At 54.1% G+C, this 25434-nt stretch overlaps 1 protein-coding gene across 17 annotated transcripts in view; it reads right to left on the bottom strand.

Annotated features, from left to right (window-relative positions):
- The window catches only part of Cux1 (cut like homeobox 1), a 311626-nt gene that overhangs the window by 25184 nt on the left and 261008 nt on the right, over positions 1-25434 (bottom strand). For 12 of the 17 annotated variants that reach the window (XM_078023844.1, XM_078023835.1, XM_078023836.1 and 9 more), the window contains 3 exons: positions 12752-13054; positions 9195-9383; positions 4058-4322 (listed from right to left, as the gene is read on the bottom strand). The exons of the other annotated variants lie outside the window; for them this stretch is intronic. In XM_078023844.1, the coding sequence (XP_077879970.1) occupies positions 4058-4322; positions 9195-9383; positions 12752-13054 (757 nt within the window). The remainder of the gene's footprint in view (positions 1-4057; positions 4323-9194; positions 9384-12751; positions 13055-25434) is intronic. 17 annotated transcript variants of the gene reach the window in all.

Genomic DNA, 25434 nt, shown 5'->3' with positions numbered 1-25434 from the left:
TGTCGCTGAGCTGCACCCCAGCTTACGCAGGTCTTAACCCAGCCTTCTCCACCTACAGTAGAAGACATGCTCGGGTACTGTACTGAACTGCTGCTACCTACTGAAGGTGGTGGGTGTGTGTGTGTCTTCCCTTTAAGAAAGAACTGGCATTGGAAGCCATGGTCTTCCCTGCTTTGGAACCCTTGGTGGTGCCATGAAAGGGCACCAGTTCTTCTTCCCACCACACTCACAGTATGAGCCTCCACAGGCCTTCTCTCCAGGCATTTCTCCAGAGGGCTGAAAAAGCCTCTGAAAATGTGCAAATGTCCACTGTTGGAAAAGCCTTGTTGGGCAAATTAGCACCAAGCCAGCATCTTACACCAAGCCCCAGGGTTAGGCATGCATGGGAGGTTTTCTGTGGTGCTTATGACTCAATAAAGGGGATAGTCTGGAAAGCCTGCGGTCAGCCAGGTCCTGCACCTGGGCCTCGTGGAGCCAGGAAGCGGACAGCTGCGGTTCTGTCCAGGACATCAGAACTCTGGGGGCATCTGTCAACCTGTTCTGCAGTTATTTGCTTCATCCACATGAGTGAGCTCAGAATCTTATTCTAAGATTCTTGAGATATGGTTCAAAAGGCAGGGTTATGAGAAGCCCCCAGCAAGTTCTCTGGGAAAACAAGATTGACCCCCCTTCCCTGGGACAACCAGGGGGGCCTGGGAATGGCAGCTGCCATGATCAGTCCTGGTGCTGTGCTGGGAGGGCGGCCCTGCTCTTGACTGGCTTCCAAGCCCCTTGGCAGTGAGAAGGCCTGGCGGGTGAGCAGCCAGTACCACCCTGCCCTGTTAGGAGGTGACAGGCAGCAATGGTTTGGTTCTTGCCAGGCCCCAAACAGAGTGCAGGCATCTTGGAACCAAGTTTGCAATCTGGCTCTTCACTGGACGAGCAACTTGGACAAGACAGTTGACCTTTAAGCTTTAGTTTTCTTATCTGAAAAAGTGAGAGAACACTTTCTTCCTTGCTGAGCAGTTATAAAGATGAAATAAGGTATTAGATGTGTAATATTGGACACAAAGTAGACCAACAGGAACAGTAACTCTTCTTATTGCCCAGCTGCCTCTTACACGAGAGAAGACACACAGTTGCGCGTGAGGTAGCGGGGCCAGGGCTGGCAGGAAGGCAGGCTGACGCCTGGGGCATGGGCCCTGGCTTTTACACTTGCAGCTTGGTTGACTCCTGGGACCCTTCTCTGTAAAAAGGGCCAGAGGCCCTCCTTCAATGCTGGCTGGAAGACTTCATGAGATGAAACAGCTACTAAACGCACGGCCAGTGTTTGGCAAATGAGATGTGCTCAACAGATAGGAGAGAGACTCATCCTTCTCTGCTTAAGACTTGTCTCCATGTTCATAAGGAATATTTTCTTGGGCTGGGGAACAGAATAGAGGTAGAGAATTTGCCTAGTGTGCATGAGGCCCTGGGTTCAATCCCTAGCACAGCAAAACCAAAAACCTAGAATTAGGAATATTATCTTCCATGTAGAAAGATGGGGTTCTAGGAGTGGTTCTATTTTTGTTTTCTCTTTTTTTCATTTGGAGACAGGGTCTCACTAAGTTGCTGAGGCTGGCCTTGAACTGTGATCCTCCTACCTCAGCCTCCCCAGTTGCTTGGATTACAGGTGTGTGCCACCATGCCTGGCTATTTTTTTAAAACATAATTTATTAATTTGGGTGCTGGGATTGAACACGAAGTCCACGGAGCTAATCCCCAGCCCTGGTTCTAGTTTTGACAAGTCGCACAGGCTGGCAGATGCCATGGCTTTTAAGGATCAGCAGTTTCCACTGTGTGAACCTGTTGTTCCAGAGCAGGCCAGTGTCCTTGGTGTGTTCTGCATTCCTGGGGACAGGGTCAGCTTGAGATATTTCTAATTCCCTCAGGATAAGATAAGGGAAAAGCTGGATGAGGGCATTAACGGACCCCAAGTGAGGGTCCCAGTGGGACAGAGAAAATCAACTTTCCCTGTTTGACCCCTGGGAAGGCAGGTCAGAGCCTACCTTAGGATTTTAATACACTCAGGGCATGGGCCAGCTCTTGCAGTGAGCCTGGTGGCTTACCCAGGGCCAGCTGGTCAGCGCTGAGGGTCTCTAGGGAGAGTTACCTGAAGCCAGGGAGAGTACTTGGGAGAACCTTGGCTTTCAAGTTTTCCCGCTGCAGGCGAGGGACTCGGCTCTCTGAACCTTGGGCCTTTATTTTTTGGTGGGATGTGGAACCCCGGGGCCTACGCATGCTGGAAGGTGCTCTACCACTGAGCTGCGTCCCAGCCGGCCATCTGAAAGGACCTGGCGCTAGCTTCTAATTCACAGGACTTAATTTATCCAGTTCTCCTACTTGAGTCCTCATGTGCAGCCCTGCTCCTCTTGCCCCTCCTCCAGATCTTGGTGACTGAATGTGTCGTGGCCCTTGGTCTCCACTTGGCCCAGCCACTTTGTTGTGCATGACATGAAGGCTCATTGTCACAGTTCAGAAGCCCTGCCGCTTTCCCCCCTCCCCCTGTTTCTGCCAAGGGTGGGTGGTTGAATTTGCTTTTGCTAAGTGCAAAAGAGAGGATGTCCACAATGACTGGCTGGCCACCATGGGATGGGCATTAGTGTGGCTGTCAGAGGCTGGCAAGCCATGGGACAGCAGCTGGGAAACCTGAGGAGCATGCCTGGCCAGGAGGCCAGTGGGGGGCTCTGGGAGAAGCCACCAGCAGGGCAGGGGAATGGCTCAAGATGGTCTATGGGCTCGAAGCACCTGCATCCAGATCCTTAGCCCTCTAGAGCTCCAGGGCTTCCACATGACACTGAGAGTCAGGCTCCTCATGGGACTGTGACAGACCTGCAGAGGCATTGCCCGACCCTGGCAGGGCCAGCAAACCTGGCCCACATTTCCATTTGCTTTCCTCTGTTTCATGGTTGGGGAGCAAAAGGACCTAACTGCTGGCCTCCGTCTGCCTGTTTTGATCTGACGGGTGAACCTGGGGTGAATGTGCCATTTGTGTAGTGTCCCTGTACTTTCTCTGTCCTCAAGGAGACAGCCCGGGGCCAGTGCTGCCTGGCTGGAGCAGTCTGCTTGGCCCGAGTGCTCTGGTGGCAGGTTTTCGGGCCCTCTCGTGACTCAGCCTTCCCTAGTAATCAGAGTGCCGTTTGGCTCCTATTTTAAAATTCCCCTCCTTATGCAGAACCCGGGTGGTTTACTGGCCCTTTAGAGACCCAAGCAGAACTTATGGGTGGGGGAGGCCCAGCCAGAGACTCCTCCCTCGGGTCCCCAGGGGCCTGTGATCCTCTGCTGCTGCCACTTGTTTCGGGTGAGCAGTTGTGAGATCCCCACCTGCCCTGGCCACACATGTGCCATGTCACGTGGATCACCCAGAAGTGCCTGCTCCAGTTTTATTGAGCCACAGAGAAAATGACATTCCCATGAAAACCAGCAATAGAGATGGCACTTATAAGGTACTAATCCAGCAATTTCTAGCAGGTTCTGGGACTCCTAGTTGCTAGCAGTAGGAGTGTGGTTGTAGCTCTGGCTCAGGGTCCTTCAGGGTCCTTCAGTGGGTTTCTCTGTCTGCAGAGCCCTGGGCCCTCACCTGCTCAGCCTCCTCGAGCTCTCTGCAGAATGAAGACAGCCCCACACCCATGTGCTTGTGAGGACCAAGGGTGGGACGTTGGTGAGAACACTCACTCAGACCTAGTGGCCACTCAGGAAATCCTGGTCAGCTCTTGAACTTTCCCTAGGAAGGTTCTCAGCTATTTCGTTACAAAACTAATCAAGCTGATTTTGAAAACAATACTGAGAAGACACAAAATTACCATGAAAGAAATGCTCACTACCAGGGCCCCTAATAATTGCCTACGCTGTCCCTTGCTGAGTGATACCGTTGAGAGTAACATTTTCCTGGTCACAGCAGATGTGGACTGTGACTATGTGACGCTGATCGGAAGGAGCTGGCCCTTCAGCCTTGGAGTTAAAACTGCCCATCAGACAACATGGAACCCCCACCCACTCACGCAGAGGGCTTGGGATTCCAGGGTGCAGCAGGCCGTACCTGTAGTTGTGGAACCAGTTGATGACGGTGCTGGTCTTCAGGTTGAGCTGGGTGGCGAGCTCCTCGATGGTTTTTGGTGACGGGTATGGCTTCTGCTGATAGGCTCGCTTCAGAGCCTCCTTCTCTTCGGGAGCCAGCACCACGCGGGGCTTCTTCAGTTGGTGCTGTGGCTGGGGACTGGCGCCCTGGCTGTAGTCAATGCCCACCGCCGGGGGCTCACAGGGCTGGCTGTCGCTGACGGAGCTGTGCCTTCGCTTCATGTAGGCTGTGGGGAGAGACACCAGAGTGAGGCCAACGTCCCTAGCCAGGCAGCTCGGTGCCCTGGCCCCCTGCGTAAGGGTGACGGCGTGTCACCAGCCTGCCGGTGCTGTGTGGAGGGCACCTCCACATGCCTGCACTAGAACCATGATGATCCCAGACACACGCACAACAGGGGCCCTTCTCTGATGTCACATGGGGTCCCTGGCTGTCCCTGCACAATCTGACAATTCAATGGGTGCTGCAGAGAAGGATCCAGATGGATGTGCAGAGTGGAGTGGGACAGGGAGGCAGCTGCAGGTGCTGTGGAGGGACATGGAGGAACGGCAATGGGCTGGACTGGGGTGGGCCAAGGGGCTGTGCTTTGCTGGGGAGAGATCTTAAAGGACAGGAGGGAGTAACCAGAAAATGCTGGCCGTGAGACAGAGAGGACTATTGGACAGCAGAGCAGTGTGGACCAGGACAGCGTGAGCTGTGCTAACTGTGGGCGTGTGCATGCGTACATGAGCATGCGCACAGTGTGCAGTGGTGGTAGAAGGCGATGCAGAACAAGAAGCTGTGCGTGGGCAGGGCCAGGGCGGGCCCAGGCTGACCTCTGCGCTAACAGCAATGGGTGAAATGGAAGGATTTTAACCAAGTAGCTCAGGAGGACAGTTTGGGTCACAGAGGGGCTTAGGGGACCATACGAATAGACGCTATCTAGAAGCCAATGACAAGGAAAAGGTGAGGGGTCAGAAAAGAACCGTGGTGGACACCAGCACACAATAGTGCTCCCAGGGAGAGGCCACGAGGGCCACAGAGGGCTGGGAGGACAGCCAGGGCATAGTGGCATCCCAGAGGGGCTGAGGGAGGCATCAGATGCTGCAGGAGGAGTGTGTGGCAAGGACCCAGATGTCCTTTGGATGCAGTTGGTTAGGAGGGGGCTAGAGACGTGAGGTTGTGGCAGGCAGACCCTGGGAAGCTGGGGTGGCCAGCAGGGGTCACGCCCTAAGAGGCTGAGCATAAGAGGGGAGAGGCGAGTTGGCTTCTTGAGGGCAAGTCCAGGGCTGAGCTCACAGATGCTGTCCCTGCACTGAAGGGAGGTGACAGAGAGAGTGAGCTGGCTGCTGGGAAGGTGAGGATGATCTGAGTGGGGTGGAGGAGGGAGGGGGCCAGGTGTGGACTCCAGGTGGCCGATGCATCTTCTGTCCTCCAGGGGAAGGCAGGAGGAGAGAATGAAGTTGTGATGGGAAGTCACCGGCACTGGGCCCGAGGGCCAGGCAGGGCTGGGAAGCATAATGAGGGACTTCAGGGAAGCTGGAGATGCCACCTGGGAGCAGAAGCAGCCCAGTATGCAGACTCCATGAGACCCAGCAGCCCAGGGAGGAGGGGGAGATGGGAGAGGAGCATGGTGGCTGGAGGGATGGGGGGTGGCTGTGGACTCGGGGCCTGGGGAAGGAGATACAGGCAGAGGGAGCTGGGTACTGGGGCTTAAGATCCAGGAGACAGAGGAGTTTGGGGCATAGCCAAGGGCTGAGGACTTTAAAGGACTTGAGGCCTATGTGCTGGACAGGTCTGGTGGGCCTTCTGTGTGGGGAGTAGAGTCCCCTGGCTGAGGCAGGACCGGGGACATGGAGGAAGGCCATGATCCCAAGGCCAAGGTCTTTAGAACAAGCAGAGAGTGAGCAGGAGGCTGTGGGTGACTGAGACAGGGAGGCACACAGCCCATCTGCTGGACTGGCTGAGGTGGCAGGATGAGGCTACAGCAGGGCCTGAGGCTGGGGGGCTTTGCAGGCTGCCTGGAGGGGCGGGGGGGGGGGAGGACCCGGGTGGCCAAAGAGCAGAGTCTGGGGGGGAGGTGGTGGTGATGTGTGACAAGCCGAGTGTGCCTGCTGTGGGGAGATGTGCCTGCTGCAGGGGGACGTGCCTGGGTGGATGGCAGGCCCGGGCACTGCTGGTGCCGAGGTTCTAGGCCGCACCTTTTCCTCTGCCCTGTGTGCTGGTCACTGCCCACTATGCTTCAATTCTGCTCTGTTCTGGAAAGGAACCCCCTGCACCCATCTTCCCGTGGACACTGGACGGGAGCCTGGAGTTCTTCCCCAGCCCTTGTGAGCGACAGAAGATGTGAAGCCCTGACTGGGATGAGAGGCACCTCCAGCCGCAGCAGCAGCCACTCGCTCCCTCCCCAGTGGACCTTGGGGAGAGCGACCCCCATGTGTTCAGTTTATAGGTGAGGAAACGGGTTTCCAGGGAAACCAGTTTATAGGTGAGGAAATGGGAAATGCCAGGTTTCAAGACTCCACTGGAGGTCACACAGCGGGCAAGGGACAGGGCCAAGGCCTGCTGTCTGGCTGCAGAAGGGGCAGGCCCTGAACAGAGTCCAGTGGGGGCCACAGCAAGATGGCCGGGGGCAGCACTGGCACTCAGGCCTCAGATGAACGTCGGAGGAGAAGCCTGGGTCATCGGGCCACCCAGTGAGGGAGAGTAGAGAAGGCAGCTGGGGTGGGGGTTTGAGTGAAACAGACACAGGGGAAGAAGGACATGTCAGCTCTCGCGGGAGAAGAGACGAAGCTCTGAGGGAGAAGCAGCACAGGGTCCCTGTGGTCATATGGTCTGCATGATCTGCAGCAGAGGCTAACTTTCTGTTTAAAATTTGTGTGTTATAGAGACTGAGCCCAGCCCTTCAGCATTCGACGCAAGGCTCAACTGGGCACATTATTTTGAAGGAATACAAATCATTTAATGAGCACTTGTTAAGCTAAGTCCCCATCCTGCAGCCTGTACCGTGGATCAAACCCAGGACCTCGTGCATGTTAGGCAAGTGCTCTACCACTGAGCTACACCTCTAGCCCTTGAAAATTTTATTTTGAGACAGGGTCTCACTAAGTTGCCCAGGCTGGCCTTAAACTTGGGGGATCTTCCTGCCTCAGCTTCCTGCGTAGCTGCAATTACAAGTGTGAACAGCTGCACTCTTTCTAATAGTCATGGCCTGGAGAAGTTAGCATTTTTACCCTCAGTTTGCAAGGGTAGGAGTTTAGGCAGGGGTGGTACTTGACATTTTATTAGTAGGACTATAGAACAATTGAGAAGGTAAATTTCCTCCACAAAAAATCAATACAGTCTAGTCAAGGGCCAGACAGAAATAAGCCTAGACTGCCCGGTGCCCAGGGCCCTCCCCTTGCACTGGGAGGGCCCAGGAGTTGGCAGTGACCCATGGCACTGAGGAAGGACTGGGCTCAGGCACCTGCTGTGTGAATGACTGGCTTCTCAAGTGAGCAGCCCCAGTGAATGACACCACAATGGGACAGCTCGGGGACCTGGCATGTTGGGAGGCCCAGGCCCTGCTGAGACAGTGACTCTTTGGCAACACAAGATGGCGCCGAGAGCCCGTGTGGAAGGAGGTGCAGAGCCTGGGGAGCCCCTGTAGATCTGTGGGGACTGAGGTCCTTTCCTACCAGCGGGGAAACACAGCGGGGAACAGTGGACTCAGGCCCTCCCCTCTCCTGATATACAGAGGGAAACCCGCTGCTCCGGAGGTGGCTGGGCACTCGCCGGGTGAGAGTAGCTCTGGGCTCTGTGGCTGGCAGAGCGCTTGGGGTGTGGGGTTCTGGACACTATCGCTCTGCTTCTAGTGGGACTTCCCTAACGTGGTGTGGTGCCAGGCCGCTGGGGCTGTAGCGCCATCTGGAGCTGCCCAAGAGGCTGTGGCCTTGGTCCACACACCTGGGTCTGAGGGGCCCTCTGATGGCTGGAATGCCACAGCCCAGGCACAGCATTAATGAACAGCAGCAGTGCCCTGGGACCCCAGGAATGGCAGCCGTTGGCAGGTTGGCAGCACAGGGCCAGTGTGGATCAGGTGGCCCTGCGGGTGAACGCTGCCCCTGCTCCTCTCAGGCCACCCTCTCAGCACCCATGCTCATCTCTCCACATGCGGGCACCTAGGCTGCTCGGGGAGTGTGGGTCAGTGAAGCTGCAGCACAGGACCTGGCCAAGGGAAGCACTGGGGATGGAGCTGCTGGCAAAAGACCCAGGTCCAGAGGGCTCTGGAGAGGGCGCTGGAACGCTGCTCCTTGGAGCCCCAGCCCATTCCCTGGTTGGGGGCCAGCAGGGCTGCTGGGATGGACTCTCCTGGGGAATTAGGAGGCTACCAGTGTGGGCTCCCCACCCATCTCTGGCTCAGGTGCCCTGGGTGTGGGGCCAGGCAGAGCCACATGGGTGCCGGTGATGGCCATACCGTGTTTAGTCCCTCTGCATTAGCTGAGAGGAGGGTGGTCATCAGTGGCATCCATCTGCACCTGAGGGATTTGGACTCATCACCCCGTGGGCTATGGAAGGTGATGGGAGGGAATGGGGGCCCTGGTAGTGCTCAGGGAGATGGCGCAGATGCAGCTCTCCACTGCAGGACACCAGGCTGGGTTACCTTAGTGGAGGCACCAACCTCTCTGAACTCGAGTTTCCTAATCTACCCGTTTCTCCAATAACAAAGGGAAGTCGCTAGCATGTGCTACATGTGCAGCAGACGCTGGAACGCCCCACCCACAAGCAAATAAGCTGTCACCTGTGCTTTGCCCTCAGTGTTAGGAGAGTTCACATTCAGGCTGCTGGTCAGAGGCAGCCATGGGTCTTCCCAGTTCTCTCAGGTATTCATCGGCTGATGATTACCCACAAACCCTCTGCCCTGCCCTATAGTGCCTTGGTCAGGGACCCATGGCCTCATTAGCGCTGTGTGGAATACTTAAAGAAAGGGCCTGCTGGTGTCGTTCAGTGACTAAGGGCTGGCCTGGCATGCACAAGGTTCCGGGTTCCATCTGGGTACTGCGATAAAACCAACCAATCAAACCAAACCCAACAGCTATCGTGAAGGAGGAGCCCCCCCTGGGTGGTGGGGGGTGGGGGTTACCTTTCTTCTCCATCCGCTTCATGTCCATCAGCTTCTCCACGTTATTGGGGTCATTTAGCCACAGCTGCATCCGGACAAAGGGCTCCCGTCCCTTCAGACTGAGCTTGTGCCAGGGCTTAGGGCGGGCGAGGAGGTCAGAGACGGAGCCTTGGGTGAGCCCCAGGATGGTCTCCCCAAACAAGCGCTGACCTATAGGGAAAATGGAAGCAAGAGACGGTCACCAAGGGCCAGGGATCTGGGAAGACAAGTAGGGTCAAGTTAAAATCAGTTAAAATCAAGTTAAAATCAGTGGTCCACAGTCTGGCCAGCTGGGGCCTGGCTCAGAGCCGGTCCTTTGCAGAAACATTTCTTTTTCTTTTTGTGGTGCTGGGGATGGACCCAGGGCCTCATGCATGCTAGGAAGTGCTTGGCCACTGAGCACACCCCAGCCCCCAAACACTGGCAAAAGACTCCACTGGCAAGGGAGCTGGCACCAGGTCTGCATTCCGTGTTTACCCAACACGTGATGCTCTTCTCTCAGAAAAGCCTTCAGGCACCGGATGAACTGAGTCTCGATGCCACCTGGGGCATTTCTCAGAGGCAGTTAAGTCCCCAAGCCCAAGTAGTAGCACAGGGCAACCCTCCTGGGTACCCACCCTGTGGTGCCTGTGTCTCTTCTTGATTAGCGGCATTATGGGTCTTGCTGGGAAGACAGGGCACTTGACCAGGGTCACAGCTGGAGAGAGGCGGGAGCATCCCAGCTCTGCCTCGGCAGGCAGCTGCTCCTGCAGGCCTGGCTCTAGCTGATTGCATCCCTCCTGGTGCCCTTTCTGCTCCCAGGCGGGGGTCACAGAGCCCTGTGGCTGTGGAGAGTGCAGCAGTGCCCAGTCTGCAGGGCTCGCAGGCCTGGAGGAAGGTCAGCTTCTCCCAGGGCCTGCGGCTGTGGGTGGGGAGAGCCACCGCTTCCCCTGACCTGAACGGGAGGAGCTCAGTGAATGGGACTCATCAGGTGGAAATGGAGACGGGGCCAGAGAGGCCAGCAGCTGGCTCCACCAAGTGTCCAGAACATGGGACTTCTTGGGCAGAGAGCCTTGATTCCCCACGGCAGCAGGGAGACCCTTCAGGGCCAAGTCCACCCTCTGGGAAACGGAAACATTATCCTGAGCTCCCAGGTAAGGAGGAAGAAGAGTGGGTGGGTGGCTCTGCCTGTGAAATGTGAGTCCTCCAGGTGAAGGTGTATTGTGTGAAGCTTCTGATTATAGAAAAAATATTTTTATATCAGTCATTTTATTTATTTATTTACTTTGGGGTAGCAGGGATTGTACTCAGGGCACTGACCACTGAGCCGCATCCCAGCCCTATTTTGTATTTTATTTAGAGAGAGGACCTCACTGTTGCTAAGGAAGGCTTTGAACCCATGACCCTCCTGTCTCAGCGTCCTGAGCTGCTGGGAGTCATTTTAAATTTTAAAGGTAAATTTACTGGGCCTGAGGGTGTCACTCAGTGGTGAAGGGCTTGGCTGGCATGTTCGATTCCCAACACCACAAAACCAAAACCTAAAAACCAAACAATGGCTTCTGCACACTCTTCATTGAGCCTGTAAATGCCCAAGTCCTTGCCAGGTGTTTTTTTGTTGTCGTTGTAGTTGATTTAAATAAATTTTACTTAATTCTAATGGGGCACACTAATCTCTCTTCATTCCGCGGAGCTCGCTATTGCTCTGTCGGGAGAGCGGTACGTACAAAAAGCTCGTTTCTATTTTCTGGGCCTCCCTGGGGGAAAACTATCAAGTGATTATTCTTAGAAAATTATCTGCATCACTTTGAGAGCGTAACTGGCTGTGGGTCTCAATCATTTTTCTGTGTGAGACCCTGAAGGAAGCGACAGACCCTTACCCAGAAGCACCCACACGCACCGATTTGGCACGTTTCAAGGGACTGACTGTGAACAAGCCAAAATCCCAGGCCAAGCTGGGAGGACACTGGGTCTTGACCAAGGGCTAGCTCTGCTGCTGAGTTCAGCCCTGGGTGGCCTCTCTGGGGCCCCAACTCCACCAAGAGCCCCATTGGAAGGGAACGGCTGTTCCTGCATCACTGAGACCAGGCAGAGCAACCCAGGGACTGCCTGAGGGTCAAGTCCAGGGACTGCTGTGGGCTTTTCTGGAAGTTCCTGCTCACAGAGGAGGCAGCCCCTGGTCTGGGGAGCAGCCCTTCCTTAGATCACTGGTCTGTGCTTTGCACATTTGGAAGCTCTGCAGCCTGCGGGGTGCTACTCAGGCTGGGTATGATGAGCACCAACTAAGTCTCCCACAAGGACGCAGAGGTGGACGGCAGGCCTAGTGGGGTGTCAGGGTTTGTCTGCGTCTCTTAACTCTGCTTTTGCCAGTTGGGGTTTTAAAATGAGAATTTTCTTGGGTGGGTTCTGTTTACATGCTTCCTCTCCAGGATGGGCAGGGATGTTGTACCAGGTCTGCTTCCTTGGACTTGGGACAAGACTGAAGGAGGGGCCAACTCAAGCCTAGGATTCCTGCACATTTTAATAACCCAGGAACACAGGGACTTGGGCCATGTGCTAAAGCCAACAGCTACATTTTCATTTTTATGAATTAAATTAATTATAGACATTCTCAGTGGGTGCCATTTCTCCTTGCTATCTGGACAAATGTATTACACAAAGCTGGGGTGGGGGCTCTGAGCCCAGGCTGTAGGCCACCAGGTCAGCCAACTGACCTCAGCTACCCCCGTCCACTCTCATCTTCTGTGAGAAAACAGGCACACAGGTGCCTCCTGAAGGTCCCAACCAAATCCCAGCCCCCTGTGGTTATCAGCGGGCCCAGCAGTGGAGATGCTGCGCCCCTCCTCGTGTTTCCACCTGGAAAATAATGGGGGCCTAAGGGCCAGGAGGCTGCTTCCAGTCTCTGCCCACTGACGCTGCAAGGGCACCGTGGTGGGACGTGGTGAGACACCCGTCTTCCGAGGGCCCCAGCTGTGGCCCAAGGGTGACACAGCGCCCTCAGGGAGCTACCTCAGGCAGTGCCCAGGAGGCTGCATTGGCCTGACACCAAGGGAAGGTGACGATCTTAGCTCTCCTGGGCTACCTGGAGATAGTTTCATGAGGCGGCAGGACCATAGCAAGACCCAGGACGGTGGTGGCCAGCAGCCAGGGAGCATGCCAGTCTCACCGAGGGGTGCGAGCGCTGATCCCACACCAGACACAAAGCTGGGAGCTGGCTGGCGGGGACCCAGGCGCCTAGCCTTCTCTAGGAAGCCACTGATGCTGAGGGGCTGAGTGATCTACTTAGGTCTGGTGCCCACTGAGGATAGGCTCTGGCCACCAGGTCCTGGGGAGGAGAGGGGTTGGGACTAACCTACAGGGCTCTCGTTCCTGCATGAGCCCCTCAGTGTCTGTAGCTGTAGGGCGGTTAAGATAGTTCGTGTTATTTACGTATTTCTTTGCACAGCTGGGCATGCATGCAGGGCCCTGTGCGTGCCAAGCGAGTGCCCTACCCGAGCGCCCCCAGCCACTCCCCCGACTCATCATGGCACCTCAGGGAGGAAACAGCTGGAACGGGCACCTACCAAGGTTGTTGTCCGTCAGCACCTCCTTAACTCTCTTGGTTATGCCGTAGGTGTCCAGCTCTGGAGACATGGCTACTAGCTCTTGGATGCTGAGGGCCGAGTGACCGGAGAGAGGCAGAGGGGTTGTAGGCTGGGAGTCTGGAGCCGGCGGGTCGGTGGGTTCTGGTGGTTTGCCATCTTTACTGGTCTCGATGGGGGGACAGGGCTGCTGGACCAGCTCCGTCAGACTCTTCACGGACTCGCTGGAACTCATCGGGGACTCGGGGGCAGGGCTGCAGCTGGCGGAGGTCTTTGGAGTGCTTTCTGCAATTAAACACACGAAGAGACGCAGCTGAGAAGAGCTGTCTTTCACCACGTACATCTCCTTTCCTTCTTAAGGAAATGCTAATTAAACACCCGTGTCGGAGCCACGCAGTGTGAAAGTCGATGGATCTTTGCATGTTGTTGCACAGTTTTTTGACTGAGAGTAACCTCTAATTTTCTGTATTAAAAGAACAAAAATAACACTAACAAGAAAAAAACCCTAGAGGTTTAAATAAAAGGTTTCTGAAGGCTTAATATCAGGGCATTCTGCTAAGAAATATCTGTCATATTAATCATGTGTTATCACTGTCATGATTTCTTCTAATGAAACCCATAATTCTAATAATTCAGAAGGACTGTGGCTACATTATAACTTGTGTAATTATTTTGTATTTTCCAGAATAAAAAGAATGGATAGATTATTTAAGTGAGGGCTATCTTGATATGTGGTCACCACAGTATGAAGACCCTTGAACCCAAGGTCTGGCTGCTGGTCCCGTGGTGGCACGGAGGGACTCAAGTCTTGGGAGCTTGGAGTGATACACTGTGACTGCCTGAGGGGTCACCAACTCTGGCAGAGATGGGGAGATCCAAGGAACATCCACTCTGTACCAAGCCTCTGGGGATCCCTGTATCACTGGTTTGGGAACACGAACTTCTTTGTCCCTCCGTGCCGTGACCCTCACTGAGAGTGACTGGCCAGGGCAGGCTGTCAGCTTCCACAGGCTCCTCCGCTTATGAGGGCCTCTGCTATGCTGGGTGCAGCTGGGGTACAGGGGGGATGCTGCCCCAGACTTCTCCCTTCACCTGGGACACAACAGGCTTCAGTGGAGTTCTGGGGGTTGGATAGACTGGCCACTTCCAAAGACAGAGAAGAACTGTTGGGGGGAAACGTGAGGTGACTCAGCACCGGGGTCCTACCCACAAGGCCAGCCTGCCCTGGCCAGCTTGGTGTCTGGCACAATCTTCACCCCACCGAGCCCCACACATGGCGAGCCCCTCAGCGCCATGCATGAAGGGCTGGGGCAGGTATGGTCATGTGCCCCCTGAGCCCTATGGCTTGGCATAGAGGGCTGGGCCTCAAGGTCTTCTTCCTGCTACTCCCTCAGGCCTCAGCAGGCCCCTTGGGAACATTAACACGCAGGCAGACACTCCCAAACTGTCCCCTGACTAAAGAGAGAATGTCACAGTGGGAAGAATTTGATTTCATTTCCCATATGGGATTGTATTCCAAGTGCCAGGTGTGTTCTATGTGGATACCTGGAAACCCTAAGACTTCAGGTAAGACAGCTAAAATTCAACCTGATAAACCTGTTTATTGTCCTGAACGAGTACAAAGTCCCCCATCACAGAAAGCTGTGTCCCCAACCTGGAGAATCAGGTTAAAAAAACAACCAAACTGGTTTGCGAGAAATGTAAAAGAGACAGACGTGACAGGAAGAGATGGTCTGTATCCATCTTTAAGGCAATATGAATCCTACAAATCGGATTGCTTCTCTCTGCTCACCCCCGGGTCACCAGACAACTGGATATAAAACCCAGCAAATGTTGTTTTTGTATCTGAAGCAGCGAAGGAATCGTACTGTAAATTTGCCCTGGTTCACCCATGCGAGGGACCAATTTGGCAGATCATCCATCTTGGTCCTGTGCACTGTCAGGGACGGCATGAATCCCCACATGATAAACAGATTTCTCCTCAGGTTTGTGTCCTTTAACCCACAGCAAGGTCGAAAGCATGGCCGCCTGGCTCATAGACCCCGGATGCTGGCGGCTTCCTTGCCTCCCTGCCTGGTTTGCGCGTTTGCACAGGCAGAGCTCACCAATTACCTCCAGGGCCCCCACAGTTCCCTCTTCTAGGAATTCTCAGCCTGGAAGAGAGAACTGGTGGGGGGCACTCAGCACACACGGCTGGCGTCCCCCGGAGCACCCAACCATGGCTGCAGACAAAGGCTGAGCCCACCCCAGGTACTGTGGGTTCGAAGCCTAGAGCACGCATGGGGCCAGCCCTCCAGAGAGCTTCTGGGAAGCACTGTGGTCCTGGTAGCAGGACTAGCATGACCAGGCCAAGCCCAGGGTCCTGTCGGGGACCTGGGCAGGGAGAGGGCAGTGGCCTGTGTGGCTGTGGACAGCACAGAGGAAACATGACTTCCTTCTCCCTCCCACCCCCACCCCAGTAAGGCCCACTCAGAAGGCAAGAGGCTCTGTTCCAGGCTCTGCAGCGATTACACAAGACAAGGGGAGGCGTCTGAAGCCGGGCATGAAGTTCTGGGCTGGGAAGGGCCACTGTCATGGCGGCTCTGCTGACAGCAATGATGCTGGACCTTCCTGGTCACCCTGGAGGGGCCCCTGGTCTCCTCACCTGACAGCTATGGACAGGGCTGTCACGAGGAATGGCCTGCCATGAGACTGCCACTAAGTAAATGTGGCATGAATCTGACATTTTAAAAAAAGAGTGGCTATTAAACTGTATTGAGACGAACTTGTTTATATAAAGGCTCACATTTAACATAAGTCTCTTGTGACTTACTGCTATTTTGTCCACAGTTCCTGACACGTGACTGAGACGCTGGCCATGGACTCCAAAGGCCACACCCCACAGGGACATCTAGATGATGTTCTAGAAAAAGCTAAGGCAGACCAGTGGCTGCTAAGGCAATCACAAAGGGGCCGTGGGGTATCTGGGGGACAATGGAATTGTCAACCGTGACTGTTGAATTCATACGACACTCACAAAAAGAGACCATATTTTTAAAACCCAACAAAACCCTTCACAGGACAGTTCTCTGCATGAAGAGTACATTTTCCTGCATGAGTCATACTTTGATAAAAACCTACTTAGGGAATGGAGGCTGGACATTCCCTGCTCTGTCCTGTCTGAGTGATCAGGCCCCAAGAACGGGACAGGGGTGGCCCTGCATGGTTGGGAACAGGATGCACCTAAATGACAATGAACATCTCCCTGGGAGGGGACCCTCAGAGGGACACTTCTGGTGACTCTCATACAGAAGCAAGCATCAGCAGGTAGGCAGAGGGAGAGGGTGGTGAGGAAGGAGGGAGAAAGTTCTAGATGGCTGGAGCAGGATGCAGAAAGCCTGGGGGGAGGCGGTGCCTGGCGGGTCTGAAGCACGAATGTTAACTTAGCACAGCAAGAGGCCCAGGGCTGCGCTGTGCAGGGACCGGGAACCCCTCTGTGGAGTGGTGTCTGTGTTTGAGTCCTATGATGGGGACGGCTCTATCTAGGATGGGGCTACCTGCACCCCAGCAGTTCTTCTCTCCCAAAGTTGCTCACTGGGCACAGAGTGTTTATTGAGGCTTCATCCAAAATAGCCTGGGGCTGGAACTAGCACCCAGCACCAGGAGGTGAGGGATCTGAGCCTTCACACAGCGGCTTATGAGCTCCCGACAGCAGGGGGGACATAAGACCTGGAGCCACCTGGGTTACATTTGACAAGAAGAGGAGCCCTGAAGGCCAGTGTGGCTTAGCAACAGCATAGGTCAACCAGGGGCAGAAAGCGTGAGCTTGCTGTGTGGCCATCGCTCCCTGGTTCCTGAGTGCTGAGAATGCCAGTCTCGCAGGCTGACTTCCAGGAGGGCAAAGTCAGGCAGGGGCTGCAGCGCCATCTCCCACGTTGTGTTTCTTTTAAACATAATGGTTTAGTTATGACTGAAAGCTGAGCTTAAAGCTGGGTGCTGGGAGGGTGCGTCCTCACTGCGTTATTTTGCACTTTGTTTGAAACATGATAGACTTAAATATTAAACAGCAGGAAAGCAAGTTCTATTCCCTAGTAGAGAACAGGAACTCTCAAGAACAGCAAGACAGGTGGGAGGTGCTGGGGAGGCCTGCAACACACAGGTAAGAGCTGGTGAGGCCTGGAAGACTGCCCAGGTGGCACCATGCACAAGCTCAGCCAAGTCACAAAAAGTCAATCCACAATGGCATCAGGGAAGGGGACCAAACCACACTTCCTACCACATATGCAGGGAGAGCATGCCAAGGGTGCTGTGCCTCATTCTGCCCCCATCTCCTATTAGCCTGGGTGGAACATGCCCCACAGCCTAGGCACTGCCATCTGGTCTATGCCTGGACACAGCAAAGGTGGGGACCAGAAGAGCAGCAGAAAGCCTTTGTGTTCCTAACCATTTTGTTGTCTGCCAATCACCAGGACAGCCTGCCTGCCTTCTCCCTCCCTCCATCCATCCATCCATCTGCCTGCTCCACCCATCCATCCTTCCATCCATCTACCCACTCACCCAATCTGTCCATTCATCCATTCATTTAACCATCCATCCATCCATCCATCCACCTATCTTTCCAACCAACCATCCATCCATCCACCTACTCACCCACCTGCCCATTTGTCTCTCTTCGTCTGTCTATCCTTCCATCCGTCCATCCATTCACTCACCTACCCACCCACCTATCTATCCGTCCAACTGTTCATCCATCCACACACCCACCTACCCACCTGTCTGTCCGTCCGTTCATCCATCCATCTGACCAACTATCCATCCATCCACCCATTTAGCTGTCTATCTAACCATCCATGTATCTACCTGCTCACCTACCCACTCACCTGCCCATCCATTCGTCTGTTCATCCATCCATCCATCTATCCAACACTCACCTAAACGCCCACCTGCCTATCCATCTGTCTGTCCATCCATCCATCTATCCAACTGTCTGTCCATCCATCCATTCATGCATAGATCCACTCACCCACCTACTCACCTATCTGTTCACCCATCTATTCACTTGTCTACCCATCCATCCATCCGTCCATCCATTCATGCATCCACCTACTCACCCACCCACCCCAGCCTCCTGCCTATCCATCTGTCTGTCCATCTATACATCCATCCAACCACTCACCTACTCATCACACATTTTTAAAGCACCCACTCTGTGCCGTGTACTGTGAGCATCAGAGACAAGAGAAATGAAAAAAAAAATGTTGCTTTCAAGGAGCTTTCTGTGTGCAGGTCTGGCACACAAAGGGGAATTTGCACATCTTAAAAGCCCAGCGATGCAGATGCAGCTGATCCACCCAACTCTGACAGTAACAGGAAGTGCTACATTTGAAAGTCATCTGTGTGGGTTAAATTTTCCTGCATGGTGTTGAATCTTGCTTAGGAGGATCTTGGTTGGGTAGTTCAAAGAGCAGAGACGGTGACTCAAGGCCCTGTGAGATACACAAGGCATTCAAGAACGGTAAAAGGATTATGAAAAATATTATATTCCAAAAACAGCAGGCAAACAACAGCTGCCTTGAGTTTGCAATAGAAGCCAATTTGAAAATGCACACCCGCCACAATTTTCCAAGACAAATCTCTCTGCAGTTTATCCGATCCACTGTTGAAATTTCCATACCCAGCCCTCTATCGCCGTAATAATAACCCAAATTCCATTTAGTGTTCATTTGAGCAGTCAGGATAAAGTCATTTCTTATTATCTCCCCACTGTGTAAAAAACAGCTTGAAGGTAGGAAGTCAGCAAGCATTTTCACCAAAAAGTAATTATTGTAAGTGACATTTTTACTGCTGGCATGCCATAAGGCGAACTGCACATTCAGAAGGACAAGTTGCTGAAACAAAATGACAGGGTACTCCGTGACATTCCGACAAGAACCCAAACATTATTTAACTGGCGGCTGGTCTGATGCACCACTTTTCATTATGTCCAGAGTGTGGGTTCTGAGCCCATGCCAAGCCAGGAGATTCCAAGCGACTGTAAGGACAGACAAGTTGGCCAAGGGAGGAGAGGAGGTGGTGATGGCTTGGCACATGGGAATGTGTGTGAGGGAGGGACCAAAGGGAAGGGGAGCCTAGAGCCCGAGGACGCCAAGAGCCTTGGGCTGTGGGCAGCAGGTTCTGGGGAGCCCACTGCAGGCAGCTCCAGTCCAGCAGGCACCCTGGCAGCCCCAGAGGGCACTGAGGGCTTTTCCAGCCCACAACTTTGACAGCTCTAGAAACCATAGAGGGTGGCCAGGAGCCTGGAGCGCTTCCCAGCCATAGTTCCAATGGGCAGGCGGCCTGAAGGCACCTCAGAGAGCCCCCACCTGGGGGCTGACAGCCGGGCAGTCCCTTCAGACAGACTGAGCCTCGGCACCAAATGTGAGCAGTAACCTCACGTGGAGCTCCTCTTTCACCCAGGGCTCTGGAACTAAGCACAGCAGGTCAGTGCCGCTGGGCTGAGGGTGCTGAGCCCCGCCTCTGCACTAGTGGCAGTCTCCTGGCTCCCAGGCATCCCCCCACCTCCCTACAGTCAAGTGTCTCTGTTAAGACACGGCCAATGTAAAACGTGGACTTTTCTGCTTTTGGGTGTGAGTGGTATTTTGACTGATTTGTAGGAGTCCAAACACAGCTCCTTGGACAGACATCACAGAGGCCTTCAGAAGCCTGTCACACCCATCCCTCTTTCTGGGCTACCGGGCATTTGTCCATCAAAAAAGAAACAAAAGAAAGAAACGTGCAACAGTACTCAGGCACAGAGAGAAGCATTGCAGTGAGGAACACAGAACGGCCTTCTATCCACACTGCGGGGCTCCCTGTCCGGTGCCAACAGGGTAAGGGCCTTGCAGCTGTAGGACTCCCCCTACAGCCTCGGCAGCCTTTCTCTGCTTGGAAGGTCCGTGCAACACGCAGCAGCCTCAGTAATCAGAGCAGGTGTCTTCCTGTCCTCCAAGGCCAGCCCTGGCTGCCTTAAGTCATTGGAAGTCTCAGCAAACCACCAAGCCATATTTCCCCCTTCCCCCAACAACGGTGGGGAGCAAGCAGAAAAGGCTGGGGGTGTGACCTCGGGGCGCATCTTCTATGAAACCGGAAGGCCATGCTCTCCCACTTACACATGTCCCTCCACTGGGGCTAAAGTAAAACAGTCGCGGGACACTGCAGCGCGGGCCTGAGTGTGCACACGCGCACAGTACGACGCATTCAGTTTGCAGAGGCACCCTCATGGCGTGGAGCTGAGACGCACTTGTTTCATAAAAGCAAGATGGTTTAACCTCCCCAGACATGATCTCCCCTCCGAGCCACTTGATGAAGGGGCCCGTGCCCTTCCGAATCTGAACACGGTAGCGCTGTACGCAAGACCTGGGGCAAAGGTGGACAAGCAGTGCCCCTGGGACAGGGCTGGGGATGGGCAGGGATCAGAGAACAAGGTCTGCAGGAGAGAGGGAGAACGAAGGCATGAAGGTCACTCTGTGGGGCAGGTCTGGCCTCAACTGGAGCAGCCAGAGGTTGTCCTGGGGTTGAGATGACCCGAGGCCGGGCTGGGGCGCCTGGTTCTCCCCCTGGGGCAGCTCTGGAGAGACGGAGCCCAGGTCAGAGCTGACAGCCGGGTCTGGAGCCAGGACAGGGGTCAGCTCTCCAAATGACCTCACTGGCTGCCTGGTCACATTAGGAAGTACCAGGATGGCCGCTATCTCCCTCACCGCTCAGTAGTCAACCCAATGTTTACAGGCCCTGGGCTCCTGCAGTCAGCAGCTCTCTCCCTGCATTGGGAAGTCCACTGGGGTCCTGGGCCGACCTGAGGAGCATGAGGGGCCTGGCAGAGGAGCTCACTGGGGGCAGCGGTGAACAAGTGGCACTGGAGGGATCTGGGATGTCAGCTGCTGTCCCTCAGGGCTCATTTTTCCTGCGTGTCTTCTATAAGTTCTTAAGGAAACATGCACATCAAAGCAGAGTTTGGGAATATTAAAAATTAAAAAGCCTGCTGAAATTACAATTCAAGTTTGGAAAGAAAATCACAGGCTGGCATGATTGCTGATGTGACAGTGGGTGGCACAGCTGGCTGTGCTTCAGGGGCACAGGCTAGCCTTGTTTTGGCCTTTCTAGCGATCCATACCAACCTAGAAATAATGCTTTCAAATTACCTTCAATAACCTTATTACCAAGCCAGCTGTGTGTGTATGAACACTTATCAATGCGTCCCTATGCATTAAGAGAAAATGTATGTCACACAAACAGTCTAAATATATATTACTGAGATGGGAAAAAACAAACCCTCCAGTGAAATTGCTTTGCTGTAATCAAAGATTAATCACTGTGTGAGCAAGCGTCTCTCTCTCTCCCCTCTTCTCTCCAGGGTTCATTTCCGGCTTTAGGCGAACCTGCCCAAGTCACCAAGTCACAGTCTGGCATGCAGTCACACTGCCATTCCGACGGTGGAATTGATTCCCCCGGGTTTCTGACAGCCAGAGGAGCTAAGTGGTGATCTTAAATATTATTTCCTTCCTGAGCCTTCTAGGCCTATAGCTTAGAGACTCTCCTTCCCCCCAGCACATGGTGGGCAATAGGCTTCAAAGTGTCCATCTGTGCAGGCTGTATCTGCCCCAGAGCATCCTGTCCCCTTGCAACGGTGCTGCTAGTCAGCCAATGTGTGGGTAATGAGGTTTGGGCTGCAAAGGAATGTCCCTTAGAGAGTCCGTGGCCAGCTGCCGCCAGTGGCACACACTATGTGGCTGCTGCTTCCTGTCTTTTGTGCAGTGCACAGGTGAGTGAACTGGTCTGGCCCTACAAGGAACCAGGTGACATCTTCGTTATATGTGACAGTATTAGAAAAGCTATTAAGGTACATTATTTTACACATCCCCTAATCTCTCCATACTGCTTTACTTAATTTGTGGTGAAATTGTTGGGAAAGGGGACTTAATGTAGGACAGTCGGTAGAAGTAATTCATCATCTCCCCGCTTCAGTGCCCCTGTTATCAGCGAGCTCATTTTCTGCATTCATCATGCAATCAGCCTATTATTTGCATATTAATCAGGCAGTGGACCATGAAAGAACTGCGTCCTGGCCAAGTGCTGCAGTATCTCAGGAGAAACACTCAGTAATTATCATACATCAGTGTTATGATGTGGTAATTGATTATAACATCTTTCTGCTGCCCCTGGGGAGTCCCTTAGCTAACCCAGCTCCAGGCACTCTGGGCAGATTTTTCTTTTCCTGCAAAAATTCAAGTCACCATTGCTGTGTCCTCTGACTGCTGCTTCTGGGCATCGATTTTCTTTTCCGATTTTTGCGAGGTATTTTCAACCATGTGAAATAGCACTGACCTTAACTCAGGAGAAAGTCTAGCTGTGAGGATGGGGGTCCCTCTGGACCTCTGAGTCCTCACCCTCGGCCATCAGAGCTGCGGCCATGGCTGCCACATGAGTTTCCTTATCAAATAAAGTGCTGCAACTTGGGTCTCTCCTAATTGCAAAGTTGGTACAAAGGCAGTTTGCCTGCTTTATTTAGGTGCCAAGTGACAGACTAATTTTGGACCTTATGTAAAGGACAAACCCAACATCTGCCAATTCAGACTTGGGCTATATTTAGGAACTCAGTTCCAAAGTGCAGAACAAACATAAAATCAAGATGAAGTGGGAGGTGGACACTGCCTGGCTGCATCTTGACCTACTGGGACTGTGCCATGGGGACTTCCCTTTTCACTTGTGGGGACCACAGCATGGTCCATGGACCAATTGGATGAGGCTAGGCTCCACAAACGGGGATGGCTCTGGTGCTGGAGGGAGAGTGTGATGGCTGAAGGCCAGGGTTGTGCCTAGGCATCCAAGGACCTTGGGCCACTGTGTCTGCTCTCATTGAACTTAGACAAGAAGGGGTTCCACAGAAGCCCGGCCCCTCCCTCACAGGCCAGATACCATCTAAGTCCCCCACTGCTAAGACTAATAAATGGGGGTCTGCCTTGCTGTGGGTCCCTTCCCTCCCTCCACCTGGCTCCCTGGTGGCAGCACGTGGCGACCATCCTGGGAGACACACCTCTTGACACATCTGCTTTCCGTGTTTGTCATGGACCTGCTTTTAACTTTGTCCAGTTATGATCTAAATAGTTTGTTCCTTGTTTTGAAGCCTGGCTTTATATCTTTGAGTATGGCTCAAGGGGCCAACCCTTGACTTGCTTGGGCAGCCAGGCCATCAGGGCCCCAGGGCTCACCCCTGCAGACCTGTGTGGCGGCAAGGCCACCGACCTGGGGACCACACAGCCTCCCTCTGGGCCTGGCTTTCTGGTCTGTAAGGTGGGGCTTTCCCACTTGCTGATTAAAGATTCAGGATGTTAGTACAGCATGCAGCACGTAAGAGATGTCCTGCACCCTCACTTCCACCCCCTTTCTTAAGTTACCTGACGAGTTTTAAAAGCATTTTGGCTCTTCATCCTTCCCTAGAACAGAACCACTGAAAACCGAAGTCCTCATTTCTCCTATGACCTACTTCTGCCTCTGGTACTGAACGCCCAGTGTAGCGTAAATTTTCTTTCCCAAAGAAAGCCTGCGGGGAGGGAGAGATGTGTCCAGAGGCCGGGCCTGGGGCCATTGGGCTTCTGTAAACACTAATCTGGGTAGTGCTGGTACTGGGATCCAGACAGGAAGCTGGGCCACCACTCACCCTCACCAAGCTGCCCAGTCTAGAGTGGTTTGCCCCACCTGGCCTTAGTGATGACCCGAAGTCTTACTCTTGAAGCTCAAGATTTTGGGTCCATTTAAGGAATGGTGGATGAATCGGCAACTTCCAGAGATGGAATGGCAATTCTTGGAGACTAAGAATCCTGACAGCTGCACACAGGTCACCCATCAGTCAAGTAGACCATGGCGCCACTACTTAGTGACAACCACACCTGATGAGCTCTATTGGAGGGGCTAGCAGAGACTGGACTTCCTACTGTGTGGACTTATTCTAATCTAGGGCTACTATGGCACCAAGTGACCCACAGCAGTCGAGTTTGCAGAGGTGCAGCAGAACGGCCTTCATTGGCTTGCTATTTCTTTGATGATGCCGGGGATGGAACCCAGGGCCTCACACAAGTGAGGCAAGGGCTCTACCAGCAAGCTGCACCCCCAGGCCCCAAAGCCAACATTTAGACGGCACTTACTCTGTATTGTCCTCATGGCTCTGAAAGCTCTCATACACGAACCTATTCAAACCTCCCCAGTCCAGGAGGCAGGGTCTCAAATCTCCCACTTTATAGAAGAAGAAACCAAGGCATGGGGAGGCTAAGCCACTTGCCCAAGGCCACATGATCACTAAGTGGCAGAGGACCAGCCCTCGATGCCAGCTCTGAGACTGCTGCGCGTCTGCTACTCTCATGGGGATACCAGGAGAGTCCATACTTAAGAACCAACCTAACGAGGGAGGAGGGGAGCAAAAGGGGAGGGGACAGAATCCAACATAATTTGAGGGAATTGTGCCATCATAGTATGACCATGTGCGAATATGTGATAACGAACCCCACCATCATGCATGAGTATGATGCACCATTTAAGAGGGGAAAGAGAGTCAACCCAGTCATCTCTCAGGAGCTGGGCTGTGGCCAGAGTGGGAGGCCCTGGGCTCTACCCCTGGCATGCAACGCGAAACGAAACACAGAAACCTTCAGCGGTAATCTGTTGGATAAGACGTGCAGCCAGATGAGGATCCCCTGTAGCTGTGAACAGAGGAGGGAAGTCCTCATGACGTCGTGTTGCATGAGAAGAGCAAGGCACAGCACCAGCCCTGCATGCTCCATCTGGGTGGGACAAACAGCCAACGTGTGACTGTCCAGCAGGACGTGAGACAAAGGGACAGGGAGGGCCTCTGGGGAGGGCAACAGGGGGGTGAGGGTGGGAGCGGACTGATTTCTTCAAAAGGACGCAAGCCTTTAAAGCTGCTTCCACACGAGCCTCGTGACTCCGCCTCTTCCCGACGCCAGCCGGCCGTGGTCCCCTCATCCCAGCTTCTGTACCCTGGAGCCCCCCGGCACCTTCTCTCCGGGGCCTAGCCTGGCTGGTCTTCGGGGCTCCCGCAGCACTGCTCCTGTGCCCAGGAATAGCCACCAGGAACGCAGCTTGTGCCCGTATCCAGGAACCTGTCCCTGCTGGCCTTGGCCTGAAGTCCTTTAACGTGCCATCCTTGATAGGAAACATGCCCCAGTGTGGGCTGCCACCAAGAAGGAAAGAAACGAGGGGCCGCTTCGCTCCTGTCAGCAGGTGGTGCCCCAGTGACACCCTAGGCCCTGTGATCAGGGGCTATCTGTTGGGGGAGGGGTGCTTCCCAGGCCACACGCAGTTTTCCAGGCTTCCCCAGTTGGTCTGAGGCGCGGTCCGGGCTCGTGTGACTGGCCACAGGCGATGTGCTCTCCTCCCACCAGGCGCAGCACTCGGCAGCTCTCCCGCGGGTTCATTCCCGTCAAAGGGAAAAGGAAGACAGATCCAGGCTGAGGCGCCCAAGGGAGAGTTCTGCCAGCTCCAACCAGAGCCATGAAATCTTCTGGGGCTGCCACCAGCCCCTCTGTTCCCATGGACACGCCACCCGAATGGCCTTCAGTCACGAAGCCTGGGATGGACAGCCTAGGCTAGGACACTGCAGCAGAGCCCTAATGCAGAGTTCCTGTACCCAGACCCTG

This window comes from Ictidomys tridecemlineatus, chromosome 10 (genome assembly GCF_052094955.1).
Source record: "Ictidomys tridecemlineatus isolate mIctTri1 chromosome 10, mIctTri1.hap1, whole genome shotgun sequence".
Lineage (NCBI taxonomy): Eukaryota > Metazoa > Chordata > Mammalia > Rodentia > Sciuridae > Ictidomys > Ictidomys tridecemlineatus.
The sequence above is the reverse complement of the archived record's forward strand: the minus strand, read 5'-3'. Positions and strand labels throughout refer to the sequence as shown.